The sequence below is a fragment of the Hippopotamus amphibius genome, chromosome 2 (assembly GCF_030028045.1).
Source record: "Hippopotamus amphibius kiboko isolate mHipAmp2 chromosome 2, mHipAmp2.hap2, whole genome shotgun sequence".
NCBI lineage: Eukaryota > Metazoa > Chordata > Mammalia > Artiodactyla > Hippopotamidae > Hippopotamus > Hippopotamus amphibius.
In genome coordinates this window covers 191,362,636-191,377,180 of record NC_080187.1, presented here as the reverse complement: position 1 = coordinate 191,377,180, position 14,545 = coordinate 191,362,636, and the positions used below count along the sequence as shown (strand labels likewise).

The following is a 14,545-nucleotide window of genomic DNA, read 5'->3' as shown; positions in this document are numbered from 1 at the left end:
TCAGTGGGAAGTTGTTGTATAACAAAGGGAGTCCAACTCGAGGATGGAAGATGCCTTTGAGGACTGGGGCGGGGAGGGTGGGGGGGGCTTGGGGGGGGCGTCAAGGAAGGGAGGGAAGATGGGGATATGTGTATAAAAACGGATGATTGAACCTGGTGTACCCCCCCCAAAAATAAAAAAAAATAAAAAAAAAAAAAGTTGAAATTCATGTCTATATAAACAGCCCCTCAATACCTTGAACATCGCCAAGGCAACAAACTTAGGTTCCTTTTCCATTTCCTATTTCTGATGAGAAAATACACTCCCTTTACAGTGTGTTCTGGTTTTGACAAGATTTTAAGGAGAGTATCGTGAAATAAGTGCATTCTCTTTTGTCAGTTGCAAGTAGAGACTTCCTCGGAGTCAGGGTTCATTACCTGTTAAGAGTCCTAACATTTAACTGTGGTTCTTAACAGGATGGGGCAAGTAGTGTAGGGTAGCAGACCCTCTTGGTGCCCATGCACATACCTTGGCATTCATGGGTGACACAAGTGACTCTGCCTGGAGCTCTGTAACGTTTTTCTGGCCAGGGAGCATGCAGGGCAAGCTGGAAGGCTGAGGGGATTCATTAGAAGCACATTTAACCAATGACAAATGGAAAGTGTTGGATACGTGCCCATGTTTCCTTATCTCTCCTTTTGAATAGCTGTGAGGTGTGTTGTGCACTGTCTTCTGAGGTTCCCTAGTGGGACTGAGCCCTAGCTTCCCACAGTAGGAATAGGCTTGATAATGTACTTGGTTAGATTTCTTTCACTTTCTGAGTGTCTTACCAGTGTTTCCTGAAATTACTTCTAAAATAGACTGCTTACATTTGAATTATTGTCTCAAAATTTGTTTCTGGGGGAAACCAAACAGAGACAGCCTAGTACTAAACACACACAGTTCTAGATTGGAATAGAAACTCCCCCATGGGCTGGGACTCATTTGCTTATTGCAATGAGTGTAGCCTGTTCTTACTTGATCTCAGCTTGGTTTTGAATGTGTGTCCTCCAAGCAACAGTAGGTTAATTCTACGTATCAGGAGTGCTTGAGCTGGAGGGATAGCCAGAAGCGGAGAGCTCTGTTGGCAGCACTTTTGGGAACACGTTGGTTGTCTCCATCTCCATCAGGATGACCTCCAAGCTGCCTCTGAGGAGGGAGAGCCTCGGGGTGGGGAAGAAGTCTACGTATCAAGTTTGGAATAGAACCACCTCTCAGACTGATTCTTGAACCAACCAACAACACTGCACTCATTGGGGGAGAAAATATAGCCAGATGGCAAAACTGGGTATCCAGCTGGAAAGGTCTTCAATGATAGTGTGAGCTGTGAATGATTTAATCAAGTGAAAATCATGAGATGTGGAGCAAGGATGTTAACAAGATCTGAGGGAAAAGCCATGGTCCTTAGACTTTAAGCTAACAGCGAGGTGGGAGGAATATAGTGGTAACATCTTTTGGGCCAGTTTAGGGTAGAGGCTGAAGTCCAAAATGTGTGGGTGGTGCTCTCTGACATGGTTTGGGTTCATCTATGGTACTTAGACATTGGACAAAGCCCCCAAGTAGCTTGTGGATGAGAGTAGTGTGAGGGGGAAGATATGGTTTCATCACAGTTTGTGAGGAATTTAGAGCCTTTAAAATCATTGGCTTGGATTCTACCTGAACTAATAATGTCCAGACAGCTTGCACAACTAAAGATGGCAGAATGTTTTAAATTAAGGGTAGCTGGGGATGATCAGAATTCATTTCTGATCTTTTAAAGTGATGTTCTAGGGAACAGCTCTGCCATCCTATAGAATTTCCTGCCCATGGTGTAGTAAACAAATGTGCATAGATCACTTTGCTAACTCCCCTGCTAACAGAAGGATAATCCAACTCAGTGAAATGCTTGCATTCACTACCTGTGGTTCTACTAAGAAGGGGTAAATATAGATCATTTTACCAATATTTCCTATGAGAGACTTTATACTTGCTATGTGATGGAAGCAAGGAGGTCTAGGCAAGTTGTAGGATTAATAACTTTCAAATGAGAAGACTAACGCTTCTCATTTGAAAATGTAAAGAATGAAAGGAGGGTTTTTCTTTCAGATTGTTTTCAACTTGTGTCCTGTGACTTTTAAAGTAGGAAATGATCTCTTAGTGGCCTGAATGAGAGATTGCATTTCCAGAAAGTCCAAACTGCCAGCCAGCAATTCCTCTGGACACTAGGAAGTCGTGGCTTCCCTTAACCTATTGGGAGTCTTGCCACCAGCCGTTGAGGCACCAGGGCAAAAAGAGGATTGGCTAGACAGGGTTAGAACAGTGGGTTTTCTAGACTTTAATTCCAGGTCTACTAGCACTGCTCTCTATTTTCTCAGTCCCTGAGGCCAGAGGTGGATCCTGAGCAACCCTAATTCTCATCAAGACCTGTCATGGGTGATCCATGAATTTATTCACACTCTCCTTAAATATATAGAAATAGAAAATAACCTTCATAAAAAACAGAGTATGTTATTATAAAAGGTGCACCCTAAATTTCACATTTTAGAATTTGGAGGTCAATTTTATGCTCATCCTGTTTTATTAGTTATGTTTTTTAAAAGGATTTAAAAATCCTTAAGATAATTGTAGATTCCCACTCAGTTGTAAGAAGTACTATGTAGAGATCCTGGGTGTGTTTTACCCGGTTTTCCCCTGTTAACATCTTGTGACGTTTAGTACAATATCACAACCAGGATATTGACATTGATACGGTCAAGACATAGGACGTTTTTCCATCAGTACCAGGATCCTTCATGTTACTGTCATATTCATTTCTTCTTACATTCTCCTTAATCCCCTGACAACCACTAATCTATTCTCCATTGCTATAGTTTTGTCATTTCAAGAATGTTATGTAAATGGAACCACATAGTATATAACCTTTGAGGATTGGCTTTTTCCACTCAGGGTAATTCTCCGGAAATTCATCCTATTGTTGTTGTATATTTCAGTAGTTTGTTCCCTTTTATTGCTGAGTAGTATTACATGCTATGGATAGGACACAGTTTGTTTAGCCATTCACTCATTGAAAGACCTCTGGGTTCTTTCTAGTTTTTTGTTTATTCAAACGAAGCTGCTATGAACATTTATGTACAGGTTTTTGTGTGAACATGTCTTTATTTCTCTGGGATAAATGCCCAGAAATGCAATTGCTGGATTGTATGGTAGTTGCATATTTAGCTTTTCTAGAAACTGCCAGCTGTTTTTGGAGTGGCTGTACCATTTTACATTCTCACCAGCAATATATGAATGACCCAGTTTCTCCGCAATCTCACTAGCTTTTGGGGTTGCCGCTATTTTAAATTTTAGCTATTCTGATAGGTATGTAGTAACTACATCATTGTAGTTTTTATTTTTTTCTACTGGCTTATGATGTTTATCATCTTTTCCTGTGTTTATTTGTCACCTATGTATATCTTCTTGAGTGAAATGCTTCTTCATGTCTCTTACTTGGATTCTAATTGGATTCTTCACTATTTTACTGTTTATATAGTTTAAATACTAGCCTTTTGTCAGGTATGTGATTTGCAAGCCTTTTCTCCCACTCTGTAGCTTGCCTTTTTGTCTTCTAACAGAGCAGTTAAACAAATTTAAACTTTGTCCAATTTATCAATATTTCCTTTAATTGAAAAAAATCATGCTTTTGATCTCAAGTCCAGGAACTCTTTGCCTAGCCCTAGATCCTAAAGATTTTCTCCATTTTTCCTAAAAGTTGTAGAGTTTTACATTTTACATTTACATCTGTGATCCGCATTGAGATACTTTTTGTATGAGTGTGAGGTTGAGGTCCAGGTGTAGTTGATACCTGTGGATGTCTAATTGTTCCAACACCATTTATTTCTGAAAAGGCTATCCTTTGTCCATTAAATTACTTTCACATTTTTGTCAAAATCAGTTGGGCCTATTTGTGTAGATCTACTTCTGGGTTCTCTGTTCTATGCCATTGATCCATTTGCCCCTTCTCCTATACCATACAGTTTTGATTACTGCAGCTATGTGGTAAGTTTTGAAAATTGAGTAGACTAATTCCTCCCACTTTATTTTTCTTTTTCAGAATTGTTATTCTAGTTCCTTTGCCTTTCCATGTATATTTTAGATTCATCTTATCTATATCTACAAAAACAGTCTAGGACTTTGATAGGAATTGCTTTAAACCTGTGTGTCAGTTTGGGGAGAATTGACATCTTTACTATTTGGAGCCCCTTTTAGTAGGATAAAATTTTATCATTTTTAATTGACTTCAATTCAGTTAGAATTTGGGGTGCTGGTACTCCTAACATGAATCCAAGCCCTAAGGGTATAAGAAGGCCAGTGGAACAATTGTAGTGTGTTAGTGAGTTTGAGTGAGTGTGGTGTAACCATGTGCTGAAAGTGTACGGAAACCCAAAGTATGGGAAGGTGGCACTGTAGCTAGTCTGGAAGAGGTGACCTTGGAAAGGTTTTTCAGGGAGGCGTAGGATTTATATGAATAAGAAGAGGAGGAGTGGGTGGAATCTGCTCAGATTTGTCCATAGGGACAGTTGAGTTCTTTGCTTTCTAGTTAGCCCTCTGTGGAAGTGCCTTTATCACTGCTGTCATATAATTTGTTTCTCTCTGGACCTTTTCCAGCTCTGCTATGTGTTTTGTTTTGTTTTGAGATACTTTAGTGAGGTTGCTCTTCTAAGACAGCATGGACTATTTATGCACTTAAGGAAGATGTCATTGCTGTTATCTCTCCCAGTGAAAATCATTCTTGTCCTCCAGTGACACTGCCTGCCCCGTGGGCTGTTGTCTCAGGTGTTGAGTCCAGAAGTTAGTCTAACTGTTAAATTTGTCTTGTACTTTTCCTAGTGCCTACATTAAAATCACATGTTGCCATACAGGTACTTATTTGCAAATCGTTCCCAGCGTTCTTCCTGCCCTTGTTCTTGCCAAGATAATGGAAGTTTTTAGAATCATTCCCAACCTAATGCATCCTAAAGAAAATCATTACCTGAGGTATTTAGACCTAAGTGCCAGCCCGGCATCTCTCTTGTTCCATTAGCGTGTTCACATTGCTCTCTTCTGGTTGGTTATTTTAAGAATGAACTTGTGCTGGGCTATAGTCTAAAGAAAGTTTCTTCTATTCTTTCTGATACCTGGCAAATGGAGGACATTCAGTAAATGTTTGTTAAATGACTGAAGTGACTGACTGCCATCTTCTGGAATGAACATAAAATTTGTTTGGGATTCTATATGGGTACAGGTTAATGGTGACATTTTCTGTTAGTTCTAGGATGTTGAGCCTTCCCTGAAACCCTTTGAGGCTGTCTGTCCATCTTGGAGGGGAAGTCCCCCTCGGGGCTAACTGCACGTGGCAGCATCGACCTGTGCATCGACACTTAAACTCCCCAAGTGTTTTCACTTTGGTAAAAATCTTAACACAGATTGAGTTTAGGAATATATTCTAACGAGGTATTTAGAGCATCAAATGGGTTCAAGGGAAGCCCTTATTTTTCAGTTGGCTTTTTCTAGAGGCATAGAACTTGGTCTCCTAATTGCCAGACATATGGAATTCTTGTTCATGTCAGAGTAAACTTAGAATTTTCATCAATGGTGGGACTCAATCAAAAATAAAACCAGTTTGTATATATATATTCTCTAAACTGTTCCTGCTGTGTGGTGATGCTACATATCTAGTTCCCTTATTTTCTCACAGAAATCCTGAGTGATTCCTCCCACCTTTAAAGAAATACTTTTAAGATCTAAGACTCACAAAGAATGTGAATTTGGTAAACATGTTTGTGGCAAAGCAGGAAATTATTATCTGTTGATGAGCTTGCCCCTCTGGCCCATGGAGTCATGGTTCATTGGTTTATTTGGACCACTGGACTAACCATGCCTTATTGTTTCACAAGTCTGACCAAGTGCTTTTATTTTTTTAAAGGAGAAAGAATATTTTATGCTGGAAAAAGTTCACCTGAAAGACAGGGTAGGAAAAAGTATAAAAGCATATCGGGGGGGGGGGGGGGTTATTATATTACATTTAAATGTAAACTTATCATTCTTCCCAGAAAGAATTCATTCTATTTTTCAATTTGAACAAATAATGTAAAGTCACTATTTAAACTACCGTTAGCTTTTTTATCTTAAAGTAGCTAAATGGCTTTGTTGCTCATGTGGGAATGGAAATTAGCTCTTGGCATGAACCACTTTAATTGAAATCAGTTTGTGGATGGAGTTCCTATGCTGCTTGACAGATGACATCATTTCCTGTGCTTTTCCCAATCCTCACTGTTTTGCTAAGATAGGATAAAGTTAAGTTTAACTTCAGATTTTAAAGCAACTGTACACCTTTTCCTGACCTACTTAGAATATTATCCAAATTTTTCACCAAATCTTTTCTTTTGTATACTTGTAAGTAGTCTTTTAGTTAAAAAGCATTTTGTCTGAGACGTTTTAATAGAATTGTAGGAACCCAAAATAACTGTTGTAATCAAGTTTCCTGGGTTGGTTGATTTCTATAACAATACTCCAACAAAGGAGTTATTTCTGCTTTTATATATGGAGAAGCAAAGATAAAAATATTTTTAACAGCAACCTATTAAGTGCTGTATAAGTGCTTAGGCAACTACACAGTCTCAGTGTTTGAGCATAGTTTTGGTGCCATTATCAGGGAACATAAATTAAGTAAACAGAAATTAATTTAGCAAAGTTTTATACAGCACCTGTACACAGGCAAGGAATGCTCTGAGCCCCTTTGGGGATGTAATTAGTAATCATGATTCTTCCCACTCCCCACTCTCATGATGCTTTTAGACAGATGTGCTGGAGATAGAAGAAATAACTTAAAAAAAAAGGTTTGATTATATAACATATTTTTCCAAAGGGAAGTGTAAAGTACTCTGGAGTCAGACGAAAGAGGGCTCATATCTAGTGGGGGGGGGGGGGCGGAGGAGGAGAAAACAGAAATCAGAAAAGATCAAAGGAAAGAAGAGACATTTGCAATGTGTCTTGGAGATAGGTAGGATTTCAATATTTGATGACAACTGTGTGTGTGTTATATGTTGGGGGTTGGGGGTTGGGGCAAAGAGACAAAGTGACAGGTTAAAGAGGCGATTCCATGAAGAGACTAGCACAAAGTGCCAAGTGTTTGGTACGGCCCTTAGTAGGCCCTCAGAAATAGCTGCTGAGTGAATGAGTGACTGTTAAAGTAGACAGGGACTGAGTCATAGAACGTATTAGGAGAAGGCAAAGGAGCCCTGATACGCTCATGGGACCATCCTGAGGAGGGCTTTGAATGCTGAGGTGGAGGGGGTTCTTAATACAGTGGGGGTAGGGAGGCTTTGATGGTATTTCAGGAAGTATGTGACATGTTCTTCAAAAGGTGCCTCACGTTCACCTTGACTTAACGCTTCGGTACTCTAGGAGGGCATAGGAAGCACTGGGTTCTGGCACCTTCCTTTCCCTGTTGTCATGCTGAGATTTGTGTAGATCTTTATGAAAATGACCCTTGCTCCTAAAGTAAGCAACCTCTTTGGAATCCTGAACGGAGCATCCTAACAAGGGGTATTGAAGAAGGTGGCTGCTGAAAGGAGTCCCCTCTCTCCTCCTGGGAGAAGATTGTGCCCCTGTGCTCCAAGAAAGCTGAGCATAAGAGCGAGCATAAGCGGCTGGTTTCTGCTCTTATACAGAAGAAGGGCGTCTCTTCTCCTTCTGTGAAATTGTTGAGCCTTTTTCTCTAGGCATTTACTCCCACAGCTTGGAGGACAGGGCAGAGTAAGCCAAATTTCCATGCCCAATCCTGGCTTCCGTGTGTAGGGATGTGTCAACAATTATTGATGATTAATTCAATCAAGCCTTTACTCTTCTCCAAGTAAGGTAGTTGATTGTTTCTAGAGGACTAAGGAACAGCCTGGGATTTTGAGAGTGTTATTAGAGTACCTAAATTACTGAAATAGAGGCAGCCAGAGCACTGGAGGAACCGGAGCACACACTGTGCTGTCATCCTTTCTCCCAGGTGTCTTTCACTCATTGTCTCAGTGTAAGTCAGCTTGCATGCACCCCGCCCCGTGGTCTTGCTGCTCTGGGCACTGACGCTCTCACACTTCTGTAGGTGACAATGTGATAAAGAGTGGATTTCAAACACTGTGGGTCTTAGTTGGTTTAAGGTTACAGTTTAAATAAGCAGCTCTTTCTGAGCCAAAGTCCAGTCGTCTCCATTATTGAGCAGTCTTGTTGTTAAATGCCTTTGTAGATATTCTTTCCCTTCTTTTTGCTGCCTCCAGCATTTCTTTTAACAATATTTCTTGGAATTTGTCACCCTGAATGTTTTCCTGCCCACCTACCTGGGACTCTGCATCTTTTAACAAGAAAATTATTGCTGTTGTAATCTTGTCGTCTCGTCCCTCAAGGCACTATTTTCTTGTTGGTGTAAATTACAGAAATGACATTGAGTGGTAAGTTCTGCTGAATTAGGGAAGTCCTTGAGCATTATTAAAGTAAATATCAAAGAAACAATTACATTGCATCGTAAATGATTTTATGCACACAAAAATGACGTTTAGCATTGTCAATTAGGTTATTTCTGCAGAAATATATGAATCTTAAATCATTTTATTTTCTCTTCAAGTCACTACAAATCAACTCCTGTGAACTGTTGCTATCTATGTACTTAAATTGCAAAAATAAATCAGTCTTTTATTCTCTTTTTTTCCTTTTCAAGTCCAACACTGTAACATTCGCTGTATGAATGGAGGTAGCTGCAGTGATGATCACTGTCTGTGCCAGAAAGGATACATAGGGACTCACTGTGGACAACGTAAGTAAACCATAGGTATAAGCGTTCTAGACATTAACCGATAGGGACAAAGAGAAAACAGAGCTAAGTGCTGGTAGATTTTCTTTGATTACCTGGGACGTGGCATTTTTAGAGACATCCAGTGACTCTTACAGATGAACAGATCACTTACCCAACACACATAGTACCAGTTTCTGACTGGAACCTTGGAAGTGGGTTGTTTGATTCATTTTTCTTTCATTTACCATCATCAGCCTGCTTACCTCACCTCTGATTTGCAGTCACCACCCAAAGTGCAGAATTCTTGCTCATTCCAGGTGTGTGCCTTCCCTTTGACTGCTTGGCATCTGCACCTGGGTTTTCAAGAAGCAACTCCAATAAAGTATTTCGAGATTCAACTTCGTCTTTCTCCCCAAACATGTTCTTTTTTCTTGATTAATGGTGTCTGCATCTCTCTAGTTTTTCAATTGAGATTCTGCTAATATAATACTTACCACACTGCTGGTCAGTGTGCGGGTTCATTCATGAACACTGTTTATTGTGTGTCTACCCTGTATCAGTCCCTGTGCTTTGCAGAGATGCAAATTCGTCTAAAAGAGCTTATTTTTTTATTATACTAAGAAGAATATATGTACCTTGCAGAAAATTTGGAAAAGTTTAAAAATGTAAAAAATAAAATTTTCCACAATCCCACCATTCCAGATATAACCTTCTAGTCTTTTCATGCATATTTGGTACATGTGATCTCATTGTGTGTGTAATTTTTCATGTAACCTTTTTTGCTTAATATTTTATTAGAAGTATGTTCCGCTTTATTGAACATTTACAAATACATTTTAATGGTTGCATAATACTCCATTGTGTATAGAGTTTACTGTTTAGTGAATTGCTAATGATGAGCATGTATTCATCTCGTCTGCAATTTTTGCCATTGTATGTGTATTTGCTGTGATGAATAATATTATATAATAATATACTATATATTAGATAGTAATAATATAAAACATTAAATATATATTCAACATTTATATTTAATTTATATTAATATGTTTAATATTAAATATGTATTAAAATTATATAATAATATAATATTATACAAACCAAAGTTTATATAATACCCTCCTGACTGTCTATACACTGCAATATGGTAAGAATGACGATCGAATCTTTGGCAGCCCACAGCGGTAGCATGGAGGGAGGAGGGGTAGGACAGCCTCCCCAGTGTGGGAGACCCTTGAGCTGAGTCTTAAGGGGCGGGTGGGAGTTCCCGTATCAGATGATGAGAGGTGGGCCTTTTAGGCAGCCGGCACAGCATAAGCCAAAGCAGCAGAACATGACATAGCATGGGAGGTCAGGCTGTAGTGTTGCTAGGACTTAAGTGCTGAGGGAAGCGATGGAAAGGAAGCTGAGGTCAGAATGGAAGTCATGGGCCAGGTTTGGAGTGCCTTTATGCATCCTGTGTTTTCACCCAAAGTAGAGCCAGGGAAGGCGAGTGAGAAAACAACAACCAGCAACGTTCATCTGTTGCGTTATTTACTCTGCTTACCACATGCCAGGCACATGTTCAAACTCTACTCGTATTAACTCCTGACTCATAACAACAGCTCTTTGAGGTAGAGGCCTTTATTACTTTCTAGGAAATGAAGAAGCTGGGGCACAGGGACTTCAGTAACTTGTCTAAGGCTGTGCAGGCAGTAATCAGCAGAGTTGGGATTTGAACCCAAGTAGTGTAACTTCACAACCCATGGGTTTAATGCTATGAAATACTGGTCTATACACGTCACTCATACTGGTTTACAGTGAGAAAGATCACTGTGGCCAGTGTAGAGGGGGAAGAAACAGAAGCAGGAAGAAGAGCACTAAGGCTGTGGCTGCAGAGATGGTGGGATGGCATTTTCAGAAGGGGAACTGGAAGGAGCCACTGTGCGTGTTCTGTTTCCTTGGATGCTCCCAAAGGTAGTAGAGCCCAAAGCCCAGTGCACAACAGGCACTCAGGTAACACCCATTAAATTAGAAAACCTTTCCGGGACTTCAGTTTGCTAATCTGTAAAATGGGAAGGTTGGCTTAAGCAATCTCAAAATTTCTTTTCTGCTTACAACCTCTCCATTCTCCCTGACTGTAAATTAAGAAGCAAATTAGAACATGATTATACATAAACCTCTCTAATTTTGTGAGCATAAAGGGACTCCTGCTATAATCTTTGGCCGTAAGGGGTTGTCTCAGCTCACGTGCACTGATCCCAGTGGATGCTGAGACAGAATTAGATGCATAAGAGATGTATTGGGGAAAAAGCCTATGAAGAACCAAAGGGAAAGAAGGCTGGAGTCTGAGGAGAGGACCTTCAGACCCCCTGTGCAAGGAGAGAGGGAAGGAAAGACTATCACAATTGTGTAGCCTCAAACTATAGTGCAACTTCAAGAAAGCCTTGGTCAGACTGATAGGGAGCCCAGAATAAAGACTGCCCATCAGAATAGTTTAATGATGCACAGCAATGTCCAGTCTCCACCATGCATAGTCATCGGGGGGTAGCAGCCAGGAGAGTGTATCCTTGGCATGAACACAGTAGCAGATCTGAAGGTGCAGCAGCTGGAGGCAGTCGGCCAGCTAAGCTCCTCACATAGGTTTTCTTGGAGGGAGATCTGAGTAGCTCAACTCCATGACTGCCACAGGGGTACGGGAAAAATGTGTGGGAAATATATGAAGGAGGAATTAATTTAAATGGAGGTGTTAGGGAGGCCTCATGGAGGAGTGAGGTTTGAGCTGGGCTTTGAAGAGTGGGTGGGACTGGCAAATTTGGTAGGGACAGCCTACTACCTGGGGATAAAGATGCCTAGAAAGAGGCCATGCACAGGTGAGTTGTAGGAAGTTGTACAGAGAAGAGTTGTTCAGGGCTTCAGCTTTCAGATCTTATTTTAATGCCTTTCTTGACAAGTAAAGTGTCCCTCTCTCAAGGATGTCTGGACTTATCTTACCAATAATTTCCAGAGATTCTCTTATAACACTCAATTGGGTCTTCATTATGGTGCATGAATTACTGAATGTCGGTATTCATGTCTTTGGCAGTTAATAGGGTGATTTAACATGCTGCATTACTGTAAGGATGACAGTAGAGAGGCCAATGTTTTCGCTCATGAGAACCCTCTGGAAATTAAATGTAAATCATAAGCAAAAGAGTAGCTTGCTAAAAGGCAGTTCTCATCAGGGGTATCTCTTATAAACCACTATTTTAGGTGCAGAACTGAAAGCATTGCTCAGTCGCTTCCCAGAATGAAAGTGTTAGCATTAACACAGGTATATACTCACCTATTCCAGGTAGTTCTACCTGAGTTAACTAAGGTCCAGAGAACTGCAGCTGTACAGTAACTGTTTAAAACAAATACCAGGGTGATTATTTAGATTTTTTATTGCTGTCCTTTCAGGGGACAGTATTACTTTATGAGTATATACTCTCAGGTGAAACCTCTCAGCCTCTCAGCTCCTGTCTCCTTCTTTTACAGCTGTCTGTGAAAGTGGCTGTCTCAACGGAGGCAGGTGCGTGGCCCCCAATCGATGTGCATGCACTTATGGCTTTACCGGACCCCAGTGTGAAAGAGGTAATTTTTTTTAATGTATCGGTGTAAAGATGTTCTGGTGGCTAAAGCTATGATTGATTTCAACGTACATTTGGATTCTCATGGCTGCTTTCTGAATTTCTCTGAGCTTTGAGGGGGTTTCTGAATTGTCATTGGGAAGCTTCCTAGGATGACAAGACAATGGCCTGAAGCCTGTGCATGTTATTCAGTAACTCTTGCCAGTGGATTGCAGGATTCAATAGTGAGTGTATGCATGAGTACCAGCTGGCCTCAAGATAAAAAGAGGAAAATTTTCCATAGAGTAAGGATTGAGCTTACTATTATCCTAGTAAATTAGGGAGGTGACTCCAAACAAAACATCTGTATGGCAAAGGGAAAAATTCAGAATGAAACAAAAATTACACCTAAAGATCTATTAGGACCTGTTGGCTGTAGTGGCATACAGGCTTACCTTTCAAAGTTCAATAGAAATATTGATTGCTGCGAAACTGTGCTTTCACACCTGAAGCTTATCCAGTACCCACTGCAGCGCGCTAACGTGTGTGTAAGCACTGTCACTTTTCCATGTGAGAAGATCGAGGCTCGGGGAGGTCACGGGAGCTGCCTAAGGTCACACGCATAATGAGCGGCTTTAATTTGAACACGGGTTTTCTGTTTTCAAGTCTAATGTATTCTGCTGCTCTTAATTAAAAGGGATTTCTACCTGATTTGCCTACTGATGCATACAAACATGATATTGAGATGTATGTAAATGTGCAATATTCTTAAATTTCCCCTACCCCCAGACCTTTGCTTTGTTGATCACCTTGTCTCAACATTCATAGCCATGTTCTCATTGTTCCTAGTTTTATAGTGAAGATTTTATAGCGAAGATTTAGGAGGTTCATTTCACGCAAAACTGCAAAAATACTTGTGAAAAATGCTCTTTGAAAAATATTCATGAACGTTTAAAACCGTGGTCACCACCTTTATCCAAAGTTGTGTAAAGATTATTTTATTCTAAGATGGAAAAGATTCAGTAGCAAGTGTTGAATATATGTTATTTAACAGCAAAGAGCAGGGAGTGGTATGTGAGAAATTGTCTTCTGTTTCTATTTTTACGGGTTCATCTAAATTTAGTTCTTTGCCTATAGAGCAACAATACCTGTTTTAGCCAGTAAGTCTGTTATTACCGGCTAAATTATATTGTATCTCTGTTCACAAGACCACTGCATGGTACGGATATGTGATGCATCATGGACTCTTGGCCTTTACATTGTACTTGGCATCATTTTGGAGTCCCTCTTTAAAACTGTTTCTCTTTACAACTTGATATATTTTTATTGACTTGGAGCTAGTGTATAGCTAATGGTCTCAAAAGTAATAAAGACAACTGGTTTGATTAGGTAGTATCATCCTGTGGCCTTATTAGTTACTCAGTGATGATGATGTAGTATTTAACTTGTTGATATTAAAATTGTTAACGTAACTTGAGCAGCGTGTGAAAAGAATTCTGCAAGTAATAATAGTGGGCTTAATTTGTTTAAGAAAAATCACCAATAGAATGACGTTACAGGGCATTTTACCTCCAAGAATCTGGTTAATAATTTGCTGCAAAGATTATTAATACCCATAGTTATAGATATTGATAACACAGTCTACAATAAAGAGGGCATGATATTTAACCATTCCACAGTTATTTCTTCAAAGACTTGATCTTTGACCAAGATTAAGAAATGATGTGAATGGATTAAGTAACTAAACTACTAATCAAAACTGGCATATTACTTAGGATTCCTCCAAGTTTTGAAGTGTCTTTAACTTCCCCCTCCACAATAAGGGTATCCTAAAATTTCCACTTAGGTGTAAACATATTTTGGCCCCATAGAATCTTCACAATGGTAATTATCTAAGTAAAATTAATCCCTAAATGGCAGATTTTCAGGCGTTTGTTGTTGTGGAGAGTGGGGAGGATGCAGGCTCTCTTTAATCATTACCCTTCGCCTCTTCTACCTGTGGATACAGTCCCAAACCTTCAGTGGGAGAAGGGAAACATGAATGTGATTTCCCTCACCACATGGGAGAGGGGAGTCTCTATCGTTCCAGGGTCATATTTCCATTTCTAGTCTTCACTGTTTTCTGTTCTTGTGGGAGTCATCTGGTTACCTCTTTAAAGAATTAGAGGCAAAATATCCTTTT

General features: G+C 40.0%; 1 protein-coding gene across 2 annotated transcripts in view; it reads left to right on the top strand.

Annotated features, from left to right (window-relative positions):
- The window catches only part of FBN1 (fibrillin 1), a 250,972-nt gene that overhangs the window by 39,441 nt on the left and 196,986 nt on the right, over window positions 1-14,545 (top strand). For both annotated transcript variants that reach the window (XM_057722115.1, XM_057722114.1), the window contains exons 5-6: window positions 8,720-8,815; window positions 12,293-12,388. In XM_057722115.1, coding sequence (XP_057578098.1) covers window positions 8,720-8,815; window positions 12,293-12,388 — 192 coding nt within the window. The remainder of the gene's footprint in view (window positions 1-8,719; window positions 8,816-12,292; window positions 12,389-14,545) is intronic.